Source organism: Aythya fuligula, chromosome 5 (genome assembly GCF_009819795.1).
Source record: "Aythya fuligula isolate bAytFul2 chromosome 5, bAytFul2.pri, whole genome shotgun sequence".
In the NCBI taxonomy this organism is placed as follows: Eukaryota; Metazoa; Chordata; class Aves; order Anseriformes; family Anatidae; genus Aythya; species Aythya fuligula.
Genome location: NC_045563.1, coordinates 10,545,024 through 10,564,036, shown reverse-complemented (window position 1 = coordinate 10,564,036; position 19,013 = coordinate 10,545,024). Strand labels below are relative to the sequence as shown.

At 37.8% G+C, this 19,013-nt stretch overlaps 1 protein-coding gene across 12 annotated transcripts in view; it reads left to right on the top strand.

Moving 5' to 3' along the window:
* MARK3 (microtubule affinity regulating kinase 3) overlaps positions 1-19,013 on the top strand; it is a 63,453-nt gene that overhangs the window by 32,382 nt on the left and 12,058 nt on the right. For 5 of the 12 annotated variants that reach the window (XM_032187608.1, XM_032187606.1, XM_032187607.1 and 2 more), the window contains 11 exons: positions 2,859-2,915; positions 3,804-4,040; positions 4,147-4,266; positions 4,979-5,078; positions 5,308-5,420; positions 6,203-6,356; positions 8,122-8,339; positions 12,322-12,399; positions 13,058-13,161; positions 17,838-18,002; positions 18,719-18,976. In XM_032187608.1, the coding sequence (XP_032043499.1) occupies positions 2,859-2,915; positions 3,804-4,040; positions 4,147-4,266; positions 4,979-5,078; positions 5,308-5,420; positions 6,203-6,356; positions 8,122-8,339; positions 12,322-12,399; positions 13,058-13,161; positions 17,838-18,002; positions 18,719-18,976 (1,604 nt within the window). The remainder of the gene's footprint in view (positions 1-2,858; positions 2,916-3,803; positions 4,041-4,146; positions 4,267-4,978; positions 5,079-5,307; positions 5,421-6,202; positions 6,357-8,121; positions 8,340-12,321; positions 12,400-13,057; positions 13,162-17,837; positions 18,003-18,718; positions 18,977-19,013) is intronic. The other 7 variants (XM_032187616.1, XM_032187617.1, XM_032187615.1 and 4 more) reach the window with 3 other exon arrangements.

Here is a 19,013-nt window from a genome sequence, read left to right as displayed (position 1 = left end):
TAAAAAAAAAAAAATCACTAGCTAGTTTAACAGGCAGGGGCCTTTTTAAGCTGCAGAAAGAGTTGTGCTGTGCTATTGAGCTTGGTACATACAATAGGTTATATTATTATATTTTCAGATCCTGTTTCTTCCTTCAGTAGATGTGATTTCTGCATAAAACATCTGTGTTTTATCTGAGGAGGCATTTTAGCGTCTCCCTCTCTATCAGGCAACGATGAATTTGCTAATTCTCCCATCTTCATTTATTTAAAAAAATATATATATTTTTTTTTGTCCATTCTGTTATGCATATTCAGGGCTTTTAGCAGGGGAAAAAAGCCCTGTAAAAGACAGTGATCAAATTATTCCAGTAATGCTTGACAAGGGACACTAAAAATACAGCCATGCTCTGCAGTTCTCCATTTCAGTCTTCTTTTGTGCAGCTGTGTATGAGAAATTCAAATCCAGAATGTTTTGCATTCTTAATGTCACCTAGCTTTTCTTTCCCTAGAAGACTTCCACGCAGTTCTGGTTCAATCTTAGCATCCTTACTCCGTACGGAAGTCTGCCCATCTGGATGAGAGTGAATGCAAAAATAGGGAGTCAAGTCTCAGGGGGGTTGAAGGGGAGCTCTCCCACCAACAAAAATTGAAAATGAATATGTATTATTTCCCTCTCCTCCTTTACTGCTGCAGATTAGATCTGGATTCCTTCAGTCTTCTCAATTCTTTCCTGTAGAAGCAGATTGTAGAATTTTTAATATTGGTAGGTATTAGGACAAGTCTTAAATTTATATTTAAAAAAATCCACAAAATAAATCTTACTGTTGTATGTTCCAGTTAAGAAGATAAATGCTCATTGTAGCACTGTGGAAGGGACCTGGAGAGGTCATTTTTCTCTCCTTTTCTTGTTTTGTTCTATCAGCTAATCCTTAGGAAGAATAGTTTGTCTTCTTAGAGGTAACTTGTTCTATCTTGTTCTTAAAATCCTGTGATTATACAAATTTTTGAAATCCCTCCAAAAGAAAGTCTTTAAATGCTCCTATTGTTACAGGTAGAAGTCTTCTGTTTCTCCCCCGTTCTCCCCACCTGCCCAAGTGTCAGCAAATTTCTCACACTCACATAGGTTGGAGCGAGGGGGCTGTCAACAGAAGTAGTGATGGAAGGTGGAAGGCAAGGAACTCAATTCAGTGAAGCCATGCTTTATGCTGTTGGTTTTGTTTTTGTTTTTTTCATTCAGTTTTGACTGCTGTTAATCTTTCTTACACATATTGCATTATTTCCCTTCGTTTCTGCAGTCTCTGTGCTATCCTTTTGCAATGCAGAGTAGTTCAGAAGCATCCCCAGGGAAAACAACTGATTGATAATCTGCTAGACTTTCTGCTCTTAGTTAGTCAAAGTAAAAGCAGTTCAGAAGCGAGCAGCTAGTGCCGTGTCTCTGCAGTCCTGAATAAAGCATGAGGTCTTTGTCACGCTGTCAGCCTTGGAAGCACCTGGGAAAGCGGGCTGGTGGCTGGAGCTGAGTAATTTCAGCAGGGAGGAAAGGAAGGAAAACCACGAGGATGGTACAAGTGGTGGCATGGGAGAACTTCAGCAATTTCACTAACTGTAAAAAGCTGAGCTGGGAGTCTGAAAGAGGGAGTCAGTGCATAAAGGAACAAGTGGAAGCAGAATGAAACTGTAGGGAATAGAAATATTTCAACTTGTCATCGAATACTTGGCTCCTAAGGTGGCACTTTGTGCATATGCATGATTCAATAATGCAGGGGCACAAAGATTAAGATAATGTTGGTTGCTTAAGTTTTAAATGCAAAGTGACTGATAGGTCAGTTCTTTGACCTACCAGGAACCTTACCTTTACTTATTCTAAATACTGAAAAAGAAGCATTGCTTCCTACAGGGACAGGAGGATTCCTATGCTAAGCTGCAATACTGAGTTACTTTTTGTGATGTTAATGACATCTCATCCTTCTGGACTAGAAATGTTAATCTTGAACAAAGAATAGAAGCATATCTAAGTGTAGTTATCACAGTAAATTATTGTTCTGTGCAGTTCCACTTACTTTTGAGAAGTCATAACATCTGCCTCAGTTCTGACCACGTTTGCATGACAATAAAATGTATTCGACAGCATTTGTGATCGCACAGCAATATGACCTTACCCGGCTTTTCTATACGTGCAAACTTCCCTGGTGATGCTCATAACTCTAGAGCAATACACTAGGACAACTGCATAAGCAGCTTATATAGCTTGCTATATAAAGCAGAAAAAAAAAAAAAGGTTGGAAATTATGATGGAAGAAATTATTCTGTTACACGTGAGAGACATAGAAGTTTTTTCCATTGTGATTGCTACTCTTGTGCAGGATACAAATACAATACAGTATATGCACTGTAGACCTCCTGTCAGATGCATAGTCGTGTCTCACCACGTAAGTGAAATTTCAGCAAAGAAGCTTTTCCCCCAGTAATTTCTTCAGTAGCCTTTTCTCTTTTTCATGCCATGCTGTGGCATGAAAAATCACCTTTGCATAAGGACTGGAAAACATCAGTCTCGATGGAAAGCTTTTGTAGCTGTATACAGTATTGGAATGGAAATACTTCAGTAACCTTTCTGAAAGTCATTGCTTCTACTGGTCTATAATTAGCCACGCTGGAGAGAGCAAAATGCTCTTTCAAATGTAGCAGAAACCAAGTAGATTGAATAACAAGCACCTAAGTTATGTAGCAGCTTTCTCCCGAATATGCTGGTCACTGTAGTAGTTTGTAGCTCTGAACTGATAAGTACCTGTCAGCTTTAGTAATAAATGTTGAACTTCTTAATTAAAACTTTGTTTCTTTGAGATGTCACTTATATAATTGGCCTTGTTTTCTATCCAGATAGTATCTGCAGTGCAGTATTGCCATCAAAAGCATATTGTTCATAGAGATCTCAAGGTGAGTAGGGAAAAGTGTGTGATGTGTGTGTCTGTGTCAATCAGTTTATGTACTTGTGGGTGGGATCTTTATTGTATCTGTAAAATGTAGCATATATTAAGCTATTTGGAGGGATTTTTTTCTTGTATTATAGCAAGTTTTGATAAATGTTTAAGGTATAGAACCATTTAAAATAAAAGGAAAAGGATTTGTAAGGCTTCTCAATATTGAAATGTAATGATTTCTGAAAGATAGTCTTTTACCCTCAGATCAGATTTAAATCTGATGCAGCTCAGTATTAGCTGAGGGTTTTTTTGTTGTTGTTCTGTTTTGTTTTTTAAGTACTTTGATAGAGGTGTGTCAAGTTTTGGTCTTGAAAGAATGAGTTATCAGTTGTGATGACAAAACTTTGCCAAGAAGAAGCCATATTACAAAGTGGTATATCCCTTCTTTAAACTGTGCCTTTTATATTAATAATGTTGCCACACATCTTGTTCAAAACAAAAAAAAAAAAAAAAAAAAAAAAAAAAAGAGAAACATTTAAAGGTTGTGTGTATTACCGAACTTATGAAGGAATGTCATGTAAAGTATGGATAGTGAGTGTTCTTGTTTTTAGCTTAATAGATGAAAAATGTAAGTTACAGCATCTCAAGATGAATTTCTGTGGAGAAAATGGATGGTAATAACACAGTTTTCAGTTATCATAACAGCTACAATAGACTAAAGCCATTGTACAGACATTTTTTAAAACAGAATATACGAATGACAGACATATCAAAATGCCTTGCAAGGAAGAGAATTTTAACAGATGTTTCAGCTTTTTGTATCCTAAGAATGACTAAAAAATGGTGGTAGCTTTTTAAGTAAAGTGTTTTAAATTCATTTTACAAACCATTCTTTCTCTTCCAGGCTGAAAATCTATTGCTAGATGCAGATATGAACATTAAAATAGCTGACTTTGGTTTTAGCAATGAGTTTACAGTTGGAAATAAACTGGACACCTTTTGTGGCAGCCCACCATATGCTGCTCCAGAACTTTTTCAAGGGAAGAAATATGATGGACCTGAAGTAGATGTCTGGAGTTTAGGTGTTATTCTTTATACCCTTGTGAGTGGATCTCTTCCTTTTGATGGACAGAACTTAAAGGTGAGTCTGTGTAGAAAATGCTGGCCCTCAGGGGGCCTGTTTACCTCATGGTTTAGTTATGTACTGCTTACAACTTACTCTCTCTACTTCTTACTCTTTTACCAAGGAACTTAGAGAAAGAGTACTAAGGGGAAAGTACAGGATTCCTTTCTACATGTCCACAGACTGTGAAAACCTCCTCAAACGTTTCCTGGTGCTAAACCCAACGAAAAGAGGCACTCTAGAGGTAATGGCACAAATAAACTGCCTCAGTAAGCTAGACATGATGTTTTGCAAACTTGATTTTTTGAGCTGATCAATAAGTTGTTATTGTCATGCTGTTCATGAATAGTTTATTTGGAGTGGGTTCCAAGGGGACTGAGTAAATGGCACGACTTTTATTTTTTAAGGTTTCATTTGCAGGGATTGCAAAGCACCTAACCACACAGTTACTTCCAAAATGAATGAGACATTACACAGCGTACATCATGCAATTTTTCATGATAGCTAGTTTTTGGATTCCTGCATTAATGGGTGATCTACCAGGACTTAGCATAAGTGATCTGGAAGTATTCAGTACTAGGCTATGCTGTAGATGCTTTCTGTTTGCATTTTGTACTGTCATGGAGAAGAAAGGTGAAAATGATGCAGGCTTCCGTATGCTTCCATAGTTTGGTATGAACCTACTAGCTAGACTTGTCAGAGATGTAGCACAGCTTCTGGTCTGTGTTGTTGGGCTTTTCACTTTTCAGCTTTGTGCAGCTGATTGGAAAGTAGCTTGCCTTGATGTGCATGGTTCTTTTTCCTCACTGGAGCAAAGCAAAACTAGAGTAGGCACTGGGACCTATTCTGAAAAAGAAAAATGAGAAAAAGCATTACTGTTGATAGATGGGGGAGTTGTTTTTTCCACAATTAGCTTTGCTAATAAGTATATTATAATAACATTTTTTTCTTTATAGCAAATTATGAAGGACAGGTGGATCAATGCAGGGCATGAGGAGGATGAGCTCAAACCTTTTGTTGAACCAGAACTAGACATCTCGGACCAGAAAAGAATAGGTAATTGAGAATTTTTCAGAATTATTTTTTTATTTTTTCCACCACTCTGTATTTGTTTCCCATTTGGGAGAAGTAACTAATCTTTTAATCTTGATGTTTCATCAAGATTTTGTTCTCATGCTTAACAGTTTCGTTCTTTACATGTTCCATTCTTTCTCTTGAACTTAAACACTCAGACAGTGTAAGCATCAAAGTGTTTGTTACTTACAGAGTATGTATTTGTTTTTAGATATTATGGTAGGAATGGGATATTCTCAAGAAGAAATTCAAGAATCCCTTAGTAAAATGAAGTATGATGAAATCACAGCTACGTACTTACTGCTAGGAAGGAAATCATCGGAGGTAAGTATTGCTCTTCCAAATGCAAAGAAACAAAGGAATCGTTGTCCATAGCAAAATCAGAAGCAAAATTTAAGTCAGTAACTATAGGCATAATGTTTCTGTAATGTACACATGTCCAGTACAGTTGAAGTTACGTTATTCTCATCATCAGTGTTAACTGAACTGTCCAAATCATGTTGTGTGTGTTCTCAGCATGATCCTATTCAGTAAACACTTGTCTTTAGGCTCCCAAGAACTGTTCTGCTTGGGCAGCAGGTATTCCTCTTAAGGATTGTATGACAGTTACTATATTCTCTAGGATCTCAAGTGTGAATGTGCCAGTTACAAATATTTTAAGAGAACTGAAGAATAGGACTGATCACCCTAAAAACATTCTTGCATTGTAGACTACTTTTCCACTTGATGCTGAGAGGACTAGGCATCAGTAAATTGCTCTTGGTTCCTCTGCTGGAGGAGTTGGTGTGGTATCTTGATACTGAGTGTATTCTCTCTTCCTGTTAAAATCTTACAGAACTGAGGAGAGAGGATGTTAAGTATAAAGATAGATTTTCTGTATCTGACTGTCCTTTCAGGAACTCCAAATTCTGCTGAGCTTCACATAAAGCTTCACATAAGACTGTTACAAATAATTTAAGAGAAGTTGGAGTTGGCATAGTGAGGCTCTGATGCCTGGGCTCCTAAGCAACTTCTTGCTATCACAAAATTTCTTACATAGTAGAGGCATGTTGGTGGATGTTTAATCTGTTTTGTCTGAACTCCTCGTTTTAATATTTGTATTGTAGTTGGATGCAAGTGATTCAAGCTCCAGCAGCAATCTTTCACTTGCCAAAGTTAGGCCAAGTAGTGATCTAAATAATAGCACTGGACAATCTCCTCATCACAAAGTTCAGAGAAGCATATCTTCTAGCCAGAAGCAGCGGCGGTACAGCGATCACGGTGAGCAATTCTCATTTATGGTGTTGTGGCATATGGTGACTGCTGGTCATGTTTGGTTTCTGAAATTGTCTCCATCCCCCAAAGGTAAGGAGAAGGATGACAGTGTAGTTTACAGCGCGGTGATTAAATAATTTATTGAGTAAGTAATATTTTTTTAAATCAGTTTTGTTAGAAAGCCTTCCAAAATAGCTTCTAGAGGAATGCTGAGTACGTCAACTTAATTTTCTTGTTTTGCCTTGTGTCTTCCCTTGCATTCTTGACCATTCTGGGCATCTTGTTACATAAATTGAAGAGAATCTTGCAACAGCCTTTTTAATGAAAAGCACAGCACTCCTCCCCCATACACTTGTATGCCTGGTCAGCTTTTGTTTTCTGTTGACACTAGTAGGTCAGCTAGCGTCTAAAACTTGTAGAAATGCCAGTTTGCCAATATTTCTTGTTTCCTGTTTCCTGAGGATAGCATCATTTGATTGTCCTGCAAAAATTAAATTTCTAAAGATCCGTGACTCAGACAAACTTAGAACTCTTCTGCTTTGTGAGTGTGCAAGACTGTGCTTAGGGTTTTCTAAATATCTTAAACATCTTCCTGCCTAGACGCTACCTCATAAAAAAGAGTCTCCGTTTGGTCTACTTGTAAATAACCCTAGTGCATTCAGAGGTTGCTTTTCCTGGAGAGTCTCTTAGGATGACAGTTACTATGTTTTGTGATCCTGTCTTTCATTTTTACATATATGTAATGTATGTGTGTGTACACACACGTGCATGTTCTTGATTAGCTGTTATTGAAAATACTACCTAGAGAGTTAATGCATCTTGATGTATCCTCCTCTGAGGAAATGCAATTGGGAAAACAGAAGAAAACAAAATCCTGACATCCACACAGGCTTTTTTCCTAGTGTCTAGGAACCTATTTATGCAAGTGGGAGTTTGGGGCTGTTGAATGGCTGCATCACTCTCAGGTGTGCCAGAACAGTTTTCTGCGCCTCCCAGTTGCTCCTCGCATGCCTGGGGAGGTTTGTGGCAAACCGAAGCCATTTCTGGGCTGTTCTAAGAACACAGCATCCAGGCCATTTGTACTGCTGGTAGTACGGGGTTGCATCTCCAGGTACATGTCTCAAAACTCCATTTTTATTAGATACTAGCTTGTGTGTGCCAGGTTTGTGCTAGCGAAGGGTCATCAGATCTGGATGAGTCGATTACTTGTTAAGTGTCTTTAAGGTGATTATTCAGTGCTGTTTTTTTCTACAAAGCTAAAACAGTGTCAATACTCAAACACCAAAAGACTCCATGAAATTCTTAATTCTTCCATTGAAATCAAATAATATCTTCACCTAATAAATTTAAAGAGTTTTCTGTTATGGCCCTCCCTGCCTTTAGCAAACTGAAGTGTTGCATATCTTTGAACTATAATGCAAGGGAAGGCCCTACCAGAGGTAACTAGAATTTCAAATATGTCAGATCTTAATTAAAAAAAAGAAGCGTGAGGGGATGGGGGGAAAGCTTGTTTCAGGTTCCCCTTCAAAGAGCAAAGGCAAACATGAAGATACAAATGTTTGATTTTTTTTTTCTTTTCACAATATTTTACTGTCTTCTAAAATGTGCATATTATAATAATTTCAAGAACAATGACCTTTTTTCAACTTTGATTTCCAGTGTTCATTATTTTGATCCTTATGTGTGTGAATAAATTTACGTAATAGGGAAAAATATCAACTGGACTTGAGAAGAAAAATCCATTTTCTTTGTCTTTTGTTTGCTTTTTAAGCTGGACCATCCATCCCCCCAGTAGTGGCATATCCCAAAAGAAGCCAGACTAGCACTACAGACAGTGACCTCAAAGAGGAAGGAATTCAATCAAGAAAATCTAGCAGTAGTGCTGTTGCTGGAAGAGGAATTGCACCAGCTAGCCCAATGCTTGGAAATGCCAGCAATCCAAATAAGGCTGATATTCCTGAACGTAAGAAAAGTTCGGCTGTTCCTAGTGTAAGTAGAAGCGCTTACTTATCAAAACCATTAAACACTTATTTTGAAGGGGGGGAAGTGCTAAACCTGTGATTTATCAGTGGTGTTGGCTTTACTTTTCATCTGATGTAAATGTAGGTGTCTCATACTCTTCATAGTCTTGCCTTTTTCTTCCCTCATCAGTCAGCTACACAAGTTATCTGTTAAAAGTTATCTGTTAATATTCCTGAAGTAATTGGTAGGTATTAGTAATTAGCACTAGCAGCTGTTAGTGAGCAGTAATAGTTTACTTATTAAAATAAAAAAAAAACATGTACAAAAAAAAAAAAAATTTAACCAGGCTGTCTCCTGAAACTTAGTATATATTACGATATTTTTGATATCCTCAATTACTCTTTTGTGGCCTTTTGTACAGAAGAATGAAGTCCCTGTTTGTATTATCCTGTTTCATATGTTTAAGGAGCCAGTTCATCTTTGTCCTCAAACAGGCTGTTCCAAGTCATAGTTACGTATATTGAGATTTTCAAATAGATGTTGATCTAAAAACTTCAAAGGGTGTCTTTCAACCTTTGCTTAAAAGCACAGTGTCTGACTTTGTCCTTATGAGCTTTCCTCCATCACCAAACAACAACAAAAACCACCCTAAGATGCATAACTAATGAATTTACAGGGTCAAATAGTAGGTGGAAGGGAAAAACCTGGAAAATCCTTGTTCAGTTTGGCTTTAACTTGTATACTTTGTGGTGCCTCTCCACACAGCAAAATTGGAAATGTGTTTTCATATAATAATGGCTTGAGTTCTGTAACATTTAGTTTGTAGAACTTTGAGATTTTGTATTGGAAGATTTCCTTCTTTTCAGAAGTAACTTCCCAGTCCTTCATTCAATTCACTATGGAGTGATTTTTTTTAAGCTGTTATCCCACAAAGCTGTCTTATTTGGTCATATGCTCAGCATCAATCATTAGTTACAACAAAAGGAAAACAGAACTTTGTGAGCTTGGAGATTTTTTGACAGTATGAAGTAATAGAAATGAAGTAAGATTTTCTTGTTTTTCTTCATTTTGGTTACATATTGTCAATTGGATCAGTGGCTGAAAGTGACGTGGCTGGAGGATCTCAGTCAGAGATTCCTTAGGAAGATCTGTCTTCTACTGCATCAGCTCTTTATAAATGTGAACAAGAGCTCATGATTTGGGTGGATCCTCTTCTGATTTTTCTGGTCCCCTGCCCTTCCTGGTTTTTGATCAGTCTAGAAACTGTTCAGATTGTTTCTTCTTACATGGCAGTTCTTGGCTATCAAGTCCCAAAATTGTAGGACAGTCAAACTGGACCTCACTCAGTATTATCTGATGTCTTAGTCAAGAGCTTTGCCTCGCAATTGTGATATGTTTTACATTTAGCATCTTCAATATTTTGATCTGCTCTGTTACAGCACTCCCAAATCCTGGGGATTTATTCCAGTTGTTTTATTTCCAACTTCGTACTACTGTAATGGAAGCAAAATTTGAGCTCACAGCAATAGGATACTTAGGTCTTCTGTGTGCAACTCTGATCTTGTACAAGCAGTACTACAAACTGAACAAAACTGAACATGTAACCAGACTATTGATGTCACTTGGTGGTTAAAATTGTCCCTATTTACAGCTCTTCATGTCACTATGCAAACACCTTTTTACTTTTTTTTTTTTTTTTTCCCCTCCTCTGTTAGGGATTAGTCTTTTCCTTTCTGGCTGTTGGGGATGGAGGGGAGCACTGATTTTTTTACACAATTTCCAAAACTGATTAGAGAGCTCTGTTTGTAATAATATTAGTATGAATCTAGAAGGAAGAAGGATGTTAGAGGTACCACATTGTCCTGATGTAGGAAACAAAAGTATTCTGAGGTGGAGAGAGCTGGTGTTCTTACCAGGTGTTTATGTCCAAAAATCAGTAATATGATCAGAAAATCACTGAAGAGACAGCAAAATACCATGTTTAAAAGTACTTACTACTTTGACAGATACTGCAAAAGTAGTAGAACTGGTCTGCACTAGAGACTCGTGTTCTCTTTTGAGTTGTTAGGACCTTTAGCCAGCTGCATGCTACTCATTTAACAACAAAGCTTACAGGCATGCACTTAAGGATAAGAATTATGCTTGTAGAGCTGATAACTAAGTCTGGTATTGGAGTTTGAGACTCCAAGATGTACTTTGGAAGTTGAAAGAGCATGTGAACTCTTGCAAACTAAATAGTTCTGCAAGCTGAACAAATGTGTGTGAGAGAGCTTCAGGTTTACTCGGCAAATAGCAAGTTAGTAATGAAGTCCTGCTACAGAAGAGGCATAGTTAGCAGCAACTAATAATTGCTTGTTTATCACTCTCAGCTTCAGGTTTTTCATCAGTGCTTGTAATAAGTTTGTCCCAGAGCCCTTAGCTTAGAAAACTGGAGAGAAAGAATGGGTGGCATGTTTGGAAAATGATTTAGGCCAAAAGCCATAGTAGTGCTCTTAAGTAAGTAGATTGATTCCTTGTTTTAAGTCAGAAGCTGACTCTTTGAAAATTTTTCATCAGTCCTCATCTTGCTGTCTCCTAATGTGAAAATCGCCCGTCTAAACAGTAAGCATAAAACTTACTCTAGGAAGCGAGGAGGACTTTGTACCACAAATTCATCCTTTATGCTGTGATGGGACTTTGTATATGTGCGCAGAAGCCTTAAAATGCACCTTTGCACTGTCATCACCTCCTGAAAAGAAGGCACCCAATGCCACGAGGATGAACTTAGCTCGATTCTGTCTTGTCGTTCCATCAGTGTGTGTGATGCTGTTGGCACCAGTTTCAGGCGTCCTGTTCTGTGCACCTGTGCGAGTTAGTCATGTCCAGAGATCAGTAATCTACAGACTGGCTGAACCAAAAAAAATAAATAAATAAAAATGTCACAGCTGAAGAGCTGCCTAAATCAAATCATGAAAGGTTGTACACTAAAAAGCGTAAAGGCTCCTATACCAAGACTGTATTCTTGCTAAAACTGAAATTTGAAAGCTCGAAATGCTTAGATCTCCTATCACAACCTCTGAAATCTGAGCCAGACAACAAAAAGTATCCTGATACTTCTGTCTTAGAACACAGGCAAAGACTAGAAAAAGAGCTGGGTAAGTGCTCAGTTCTGCTAATCTAAGATATTCTTCATGCTCTTAGTACTTTTTAATGCTAGGAGACTGCACAGTTCACTTTTTCATTTGTTTGTACATTCATGCAAAGACATTTAAGAGGTTGTCTGTCTTTTAAATAGACAAGATGACTTCATTCCTAAATCCGCAACTCAGGAATTGTGCTACTTGAGACTCACTGACTGTATAGCCAATATTTTGCCTTAAGGCAGCAAAAGCTGTGTGTATAGAAAGCACAGGAGGAGCATTTGCTTGTTGTTAAGAATATTCCAGTTAACAGTTTTATTTCAGGTTTGGAAACAAAAAAAGGTTTGGCTACTCTCCTGTGCTTGATCTACCTTTTCCCTTTTTTTTTATCCTTCCTCCCACAATGCTGTAATGTAACCAGTTTGTGACATGTTTTCTTAATGCTATTTTAAAAGTCCATTGAATTTTCCTTGCCTATCATAGCAGTAATTCTTCAAAGAACTCCAAAAGGTTAGTTGAGCATGAAGTCCCCTGCCTGACTCTTAGTGGCCATCCTTACTCAATATGTGCTTATCCAGGTGCTGACCAGTCATTCCCTTAAGCTAGCCTCCAAGATGTTCCCCAGCAGTGATGTTTAAAGTTAATATCCTATTTTGCTTCCTGCTTTGCCCTGTGATCCTTTTCTTTAAAGAAAATTTCTAAAGGTTTTTTCTACTTTCCAACCATATGCAGTTTATTGTGTTATGTCCTTGGGGTGGGGAAAAAATAAACGGCTTGCCAGCTTTTACTTCCTCTACAACCTGGGGGTGCATGTTTATCTGGACCACCATACTTTTCCTACAGTAATTGCATCTAACATTTTATAATTCTGTTATCTGTGAATTACCTAGCTTCTCAGTCGTTCCTGGAAAATTGACCGCCAACTTGGGCATATCTCCACCCTCTTTCTCTGTAAAGACAGAGGCAAAGTAATTCTATTTCTTTTCTCCCCTATAAAATAAGGTCTGTAGCTTAAATTCCCCTGGTTCTCTTGTCCTCAATGTCTTATGCTTGTATTTATACATGTATATTTTTACAATGTCTTATTAAAATTCTCTGCAATTTGTCTCTTTTAATTTGACTTACTCTTCCCTGTTTTTCAAAACTTGTCAAGTGTTCTCTAGTATTTTAATATTTAAAAGTCTGTGTTTGCTTTCCCACTGAATTTTACCATATCTGTTTCTTAAGCCTTCACTTTTGCTATCTTGTTTAAGGGTATGATCATAACTTAAAGGGAAATTCCACAATCTACAAGTGGTAAAGTATTTCAAAAATAGGCTCTCCAGATGTGGATGAATGATATACATGCTGAGAATTTGTAATTCAGAACATTGGTAATTAAGAACTTTAAGCTATACTGATTTTGAGCCATCAACATGAAATACAAGAACAGCTTGATTTTTTTTTTTTTATTGCATTATTTAAAAATACTGGAAGGTGTTCGTATATTAACTAGTTACTGAGTGATTGCAAGTTTTATAACTCTGTAGAAGTAGCATGAAGTAAAACAGCCTTAAATTATATGTAGTATTAACACTAGAAAAGCCTTTTTGCAGGGAGTAACAAGCCTATGTTTTTTAATTGTAGAATAATACTGCCCCTGGAGCAATGACACGGCGCAACACATATGTTTGTAGTGAAAGAACCACTGCTGATAGGCATTCAGTGATACAAAATGGCAAGGAGAACAGGTATATGAAATGTCTTCCTATGGTGTACGTCCCTTGTCTTCACATTTCCAAAATATTGTAATGCCTAATTTAAAAATCAATAATATTCTAGAGTAATTCCTAAAGGTGAGTACAGATCTTTGGTTATGGATCACCTGTAAGTATGTTTTTTCCTATGCTTAACTCATGCAGTCTTTATACACAGAATGAAGATCCTAATGCTTGGTTAAATACATTTCGTATTTGTACAGCCATCATCTGAAGTGAGTGGTTAACTCCTGTGGTCAAACAACATACGCTTGCAGAAGAGGTTTATTTAGTGTCAAACTACAAAGTATATCTCTGCTGGGCCATTCTGTTTTTACATTTCACTCTAAACTTTGCTTGCAGTTGTGATTATTTGGAATTTATTTTTTCCCCCTGTAAAGTCACAAGGGAAAAAGTCAATTTTTTTAAGCAAAGATGAAACGGTGATAGGCCATTATCTTGAACTGATAATGTTCAGTAGTGATATTCTTGAAGTCTGAGTGCTTCCTAGTATTTACAGAACTCATCTTGAGAAGGAAAACATTGTTCCTCTCTGTTTCCACTCAGAATATGGAGATATCAATGTGTTTACTGTTACTTCATTGAAAGCCTGACTAGAGCATGTAGTGAAAGTGGAGTCATCTAACTCAAGTGTTAGCACCACAGCCACCACTGGTGCCATCCTTTCCTGTGCACCAAGCCCTGAGGGGAGCTGCAGAAAGTAGATATTACAGTGAACATAGACATTAGCTGTAGAGTAACACTTGTGGAGAATACCACCGAATTTGCTGGGTGGCAGAACTGCTTTAAGTTACAGCCAACTGTTCTTCACAGAATTTTTGCTGGTGTCAAAAGCTGGTTACAATTGAGTAGTTGACTGTTGCCAGGAGAGCACTAAGATAGCTAGTACTTAACAAAAATGCTTAAGCTTGGAGGAATGTACGCCTTCTCCACTACTCCCCAGAGTTTTCCCTGCCCCTTCATAATTTTATGTTATATAATAAAGCATGGGAAGAAAATACTTTTTTTCTACTAGCTTCTTTTGAATTTGGTGAAAGATTTGCAATTTTTTGCACATATTTTTTTCCCTTTTTTTCAAAAGCATATTAGGAAGAGTGATGAAGTTGTGATGTTGAATGGAAAGTTTGTCCCTTGTTTGACCTCTGGAGCCTAGGGTAAAGAACATGATTTTGACCCTCTCTCTTCCTCCTAGCTTTGAAGAGTGCCAAAAGTCTTAGCTGGCCAGCTGGGCCCACAGTCAACTGTCTTGTGAAGTACAGCACAGCTATTTGGTACTGTCTCTTAGTGTGTCTGTCTCAGACTTCATTGGTTAGTCCTTGTTAATGTTACCAAGTTTGTTTAGATTGAAATTCACCATCCTTTATTTCATTTGAAATGTTAATAGCATTTTTTCTTTCCCAACGCATTTTGAAAATTAATCTTTTTGTCCAGAATAGTTTTGATCAGATTTGATTACTTGATTTCTTGGTTTGTTAACAACATTTTTGTTCACCAACTAATATCTTTGCAATATCTTGACGATTTCTTTATTATATTTCTTCCAAGTTATTATTTACTAGGAATGCTTGAGAATCAGGTATGGTCTTAATTTAGGAATAACGTCATACTGCTAAGGAGTTGTCTTCTGGAGTTGTTTTTTTCCCCAGCCTTGACTTTCTCAGCAAACTTCTGCCTCTCTAGTTTGTCATATAATGGTTTGAAGTTCAGAGTTTACATTGTGTACTTGGCAAATGTGTTCTATTTTAGTTCTATAATTGGTTATCCTTATGTAACTTACCTTTTATTGTCAATACGATAAATGGTATCAAAACATCATTTGCTCATCTTGCAAATTCTACCTCTGTTTGAATCACTTAAAATGTCTGAGCATTTACATTTTGGCTATCAGGGAAAAAAAAGAAAATACAACTTTTATCCCATGTTTTTGCTTACTACTTTCGTGACTCTTTATAGTGTGTTAAAGAAGATAAGAGGAGACTGTATTGCTAATTGCTTTAGAGTTGGAGACTTCTCATTGTCTGAAATGCTTCAATGTTAAACTGCATGTTCATTTCGGCACAGTTTCAGAGTTCTTGTAGAGGTTTGCAGAATTAAAGCTGAATGTATTTTGTTGCTGTAACTGGGCGAAGGCTTGACTGATCACATGAAATGCAGACCTTTAATGCAGGTTAAGCAAACATGGCTATTGATGGGACTGGCTCTTCAGAATGAATTCTGCCTTTCTTCAGGTGTGTTTTTGTAATATCAATGTTTTTCTCTCAACTCGGTAAAAAGTAACTTTAGAAACTTGTAATGTTTTTTTTTCTCTGTGAAGCAAGATCTGAAGTAGATTCTAGGCTTAGTAGAAATCCAAGGTCTTGTTAAAATTGCTTTCTGTGCTTTTGAAATGTCTGTTGGTAGCAAATGTTAAAGGCAAGAGTAATTACTTTAAATCATTTGTTGCAGATTGGATTTTTGATTTTCTGTAGCTAGATGCTGACAGTGACCCAATTAAAACTTGGGAGACCTGCTTTAAAAAGGCAAGATGCACAGATTTAGTCTCCAGTCTTTCTGTAGAAAAAGTAATAAAATGTTCTGTTTTTATTTTACACACTGAATTCAGAGAAGGTGCTGGTTTTGGAGGTATGGAAACTTTCAAGAATTGGTAGTCAGTTAGTGGAGCTGATGATCAAGAAAGCAATCTTGAAGACCCCATGCCAGACTAATAGAAAAGGGTTTTTAATTTCACATCCCATCTTCAACACATTGTGTGGCCGACACAGGTATTCTGCTGGAGATGGCTCTTGGCTCTCCTCCAAAGCCTAAGCATTAATTAATGCACTTGGGGACTCATTAAATGCTCTTCATAATGATAGGCAATTGCTTTAAATCATTTGTAACACAAATGATTTACAACAGCCTTAGATTTTAGTAAGCCTTAGTGTTAATTGATGAATTTAGCTTCCTGTTTCTACGATCCCAGGCTGGTAATCCAAGGAAGTTGATCTCCAGCAAAGCTTCAGAGAAGGAACTTTCATGATTTAGTATGTGCTCTGGTACCTTATCGATACCTTGAGTTACCACATCTTTGGAGGTAGATGACAAAAGGTATCTAAGGCGAGGTAAAACTTGGGTTTAATGTGTTGTAAAACTAGATTCTTTCTCCTTTGTCCTTTGCAACAGACTGCTAGGAAAGGAGCTATAATTGTGAAATGCTTGAGTGGCTAGTGACCAGATATTTGAGGATTACTTTGGGGTATTGCTTTTGGGATGAATGTTCATTTCCTTGGAATTTTGTAATACCTTGGTACAATGTAAAAGCTGGACTGTTTTGCAAACCTGGTTTTAGCAGTGATTGTAGCTGGCATCTTGCTGGATTCAGCAGTGCAAAGAGATGCAGGCATGACTCAGATGAAGTTCTTGTGTTTTAACTTCTTCAGGATCTGTAAGAGGGAGCACATTTTGTTAACTGTTTTAGCAAGGAGTTCTGATGTCTGAATTCTGAGGTATTTTCTACTTAGCAATTTGAGAGCTAGGTCCAAGAAATGGGTCAGCTGATACAGCTGGACTAGCATTCTCCTCTCCAAATTACCAGAATGCAACAACAGGACTTGAATTTCAGAGTGTGTAGCTATGAAGTAACTTGTAAGTGAAAGTGCAGTGTCATGAAATGCGCTGACAATTACTGATTTCTTAACCTTAAACAACATTTTGAAGTTATAACTGACTTACTCTTAAAGCAAACTTAAGATGTATGATATGATGTAGCCCTTTGAGTGATACCTCATGTGGCCTCTCAGGTTTCTCTCATCCCCTTTATTACTAGATAATGTGAAGGCTGCAAAGAGTGCTTTGGCGCAAAGTAAGAAAAATATTGAATGTTTCTATTTTAGCATGTTATAAGGCTGACAGATCACTGGCCAGCACTGTAGACCTTCCTTCAAATCCTGAATGTTAACGTGAGGAATTCAGGGTTCATAGCCAACCAATGAGATGCTCTTCAACAGTCGTACCTTCTCCTTCAGAGAACAAGAGCTACTCATTTCTTCTTATAAATGCAGGTTGATTATTAGTAGCTTTTTTGTTTGGACATCTCTGGACTTGTTAAATGTCATGATACTGTTCTTGGTTGTGCCCATGAAGTGTCTGAGCTGTTAGTTGTAGATCAAGATGTGAATACTTGTCCGACTTGCACTGATTTCTCTCAACGTGGATACTTTCTGGAAACAGATTATTTCACTGCAGTAATGGAGCTATCTTTGGTCAATTTTGGAAAATGCACTCGGTGTTTTTTTTTAATGCATTTCTTTAATGTTGACACCAATACAAATTACATTAGTAATAAAATATACTTGTGCATGAGCTCAGAGCAGTGGGTTGTTCAGGTTCTGTACATTTGCCCAGCTAAGGAGGGTGGCACTGCTAGCTAATGCTATTGATACAAGAATTATCACTTCACAGATGTCAAGTGCTATGTATAGTAAGGATGCTTTCTGAGAGGAGCTTAGGGTAGTTACTGCTGTGTACATATAAGATGGCCAGTAGAGTTCATGTTCTTTCACAATCTGGTTAATAGAAGGAAAAGTTTGCTTTTTTTTCTATGCAGTAGTTTGTTGTTGGTCCATCACGCTCTTCTTTCTGCCTCTGCCTGAACCCAAACCCCCTCACAGCCTGACAGAAATGTTCGCTTACGCAGCTAGCCCTGCTTCAGTTTGTACTACATCCTTCTCCAGTGTTCGGCTGCGACATCAGAAGTCGATGTCCATGTCAGCCTCTGTGCACACGAAGATGATGTTGCCTCCAATAGACAATGGCGCAGATAACTTCAGGCCTATGTAAGAACCTGAAATCGTTGTGAAACTAACTTATACCCACTGCTTCTTAACTTTGTGCTGTGGAATTTTAGTCCTAGAGTGTTCTAGTATATATTGCCCACAAGATGTGTGTTTCCTCATTTCTAGTCTCGTTTACATTTGTCTTGTGGTGTGTCAGGCTGTCTGTGACATAATCCTGCAATAATGAACGTTATTTTTTTTAGCGTTAGGAGTATTGGACATGCCCTATTGTCAAAGTTTGTTGGGAGACTGTAATCTGTGTATTCTGAAGGACTTCACTACTTGGAACCGTTCGCATGTAGACAATTTTCTGTAGGATATTTTCAAATTAGCAAGTTTTTCAAAGATGGATAGATTGTGGAGGGAGAGGTACTAAAGTTATCCATTGCTTCTCTTTCCTGGAAGGAAACTTGGCTCATCTATTCTTTTATCAGTCTTCTCAGTGAAACACTGTATGCCTAGTTTATCTGGTCTTTTCCAGGATACTTGTGTTGCATTTTTCTGCCTATGTAGGTTTCTGTTTCGACAGCCTTTTAATCCTAACTTACGAATTTTGATTCCATACAGTGCTGTAATAGTGTTGATATTTCCAACCCTGGCCTATAAAAAAGTGTCTGCTTATGCTTTACTGTAGAACTTAGTGTTTTGTGTTTCCTGCAAAACGGTCGTGCTTCCGTAAAGAAGTTCTAGCGTTGTCTTTTTGTTTTCTGCTCTAGCACTATTCCCGATCAAAGAACTCCTGTTGCTTCAACTCACAGCATAAGCAGTGCAACCACACCTGATCGTATTCGTTTCCCCAGAGGAACGGCTAGTCGGAGCACTTTCCACGGCCAGCTCAGGGAGCGTCGCACTGCTACCTACAACGGACCCCCGGCCTCCCCCAGTCTGTCCCACGAGGCGACGCCGCTCTCTCAGACTCGAACCAGGGGTTCCACTAATCTCTTTAGCAAACTAACTTCGAAACTAACAAGAAGGTAAGTGATTTCAAGCAGTAATGCTATCCAGAAACTT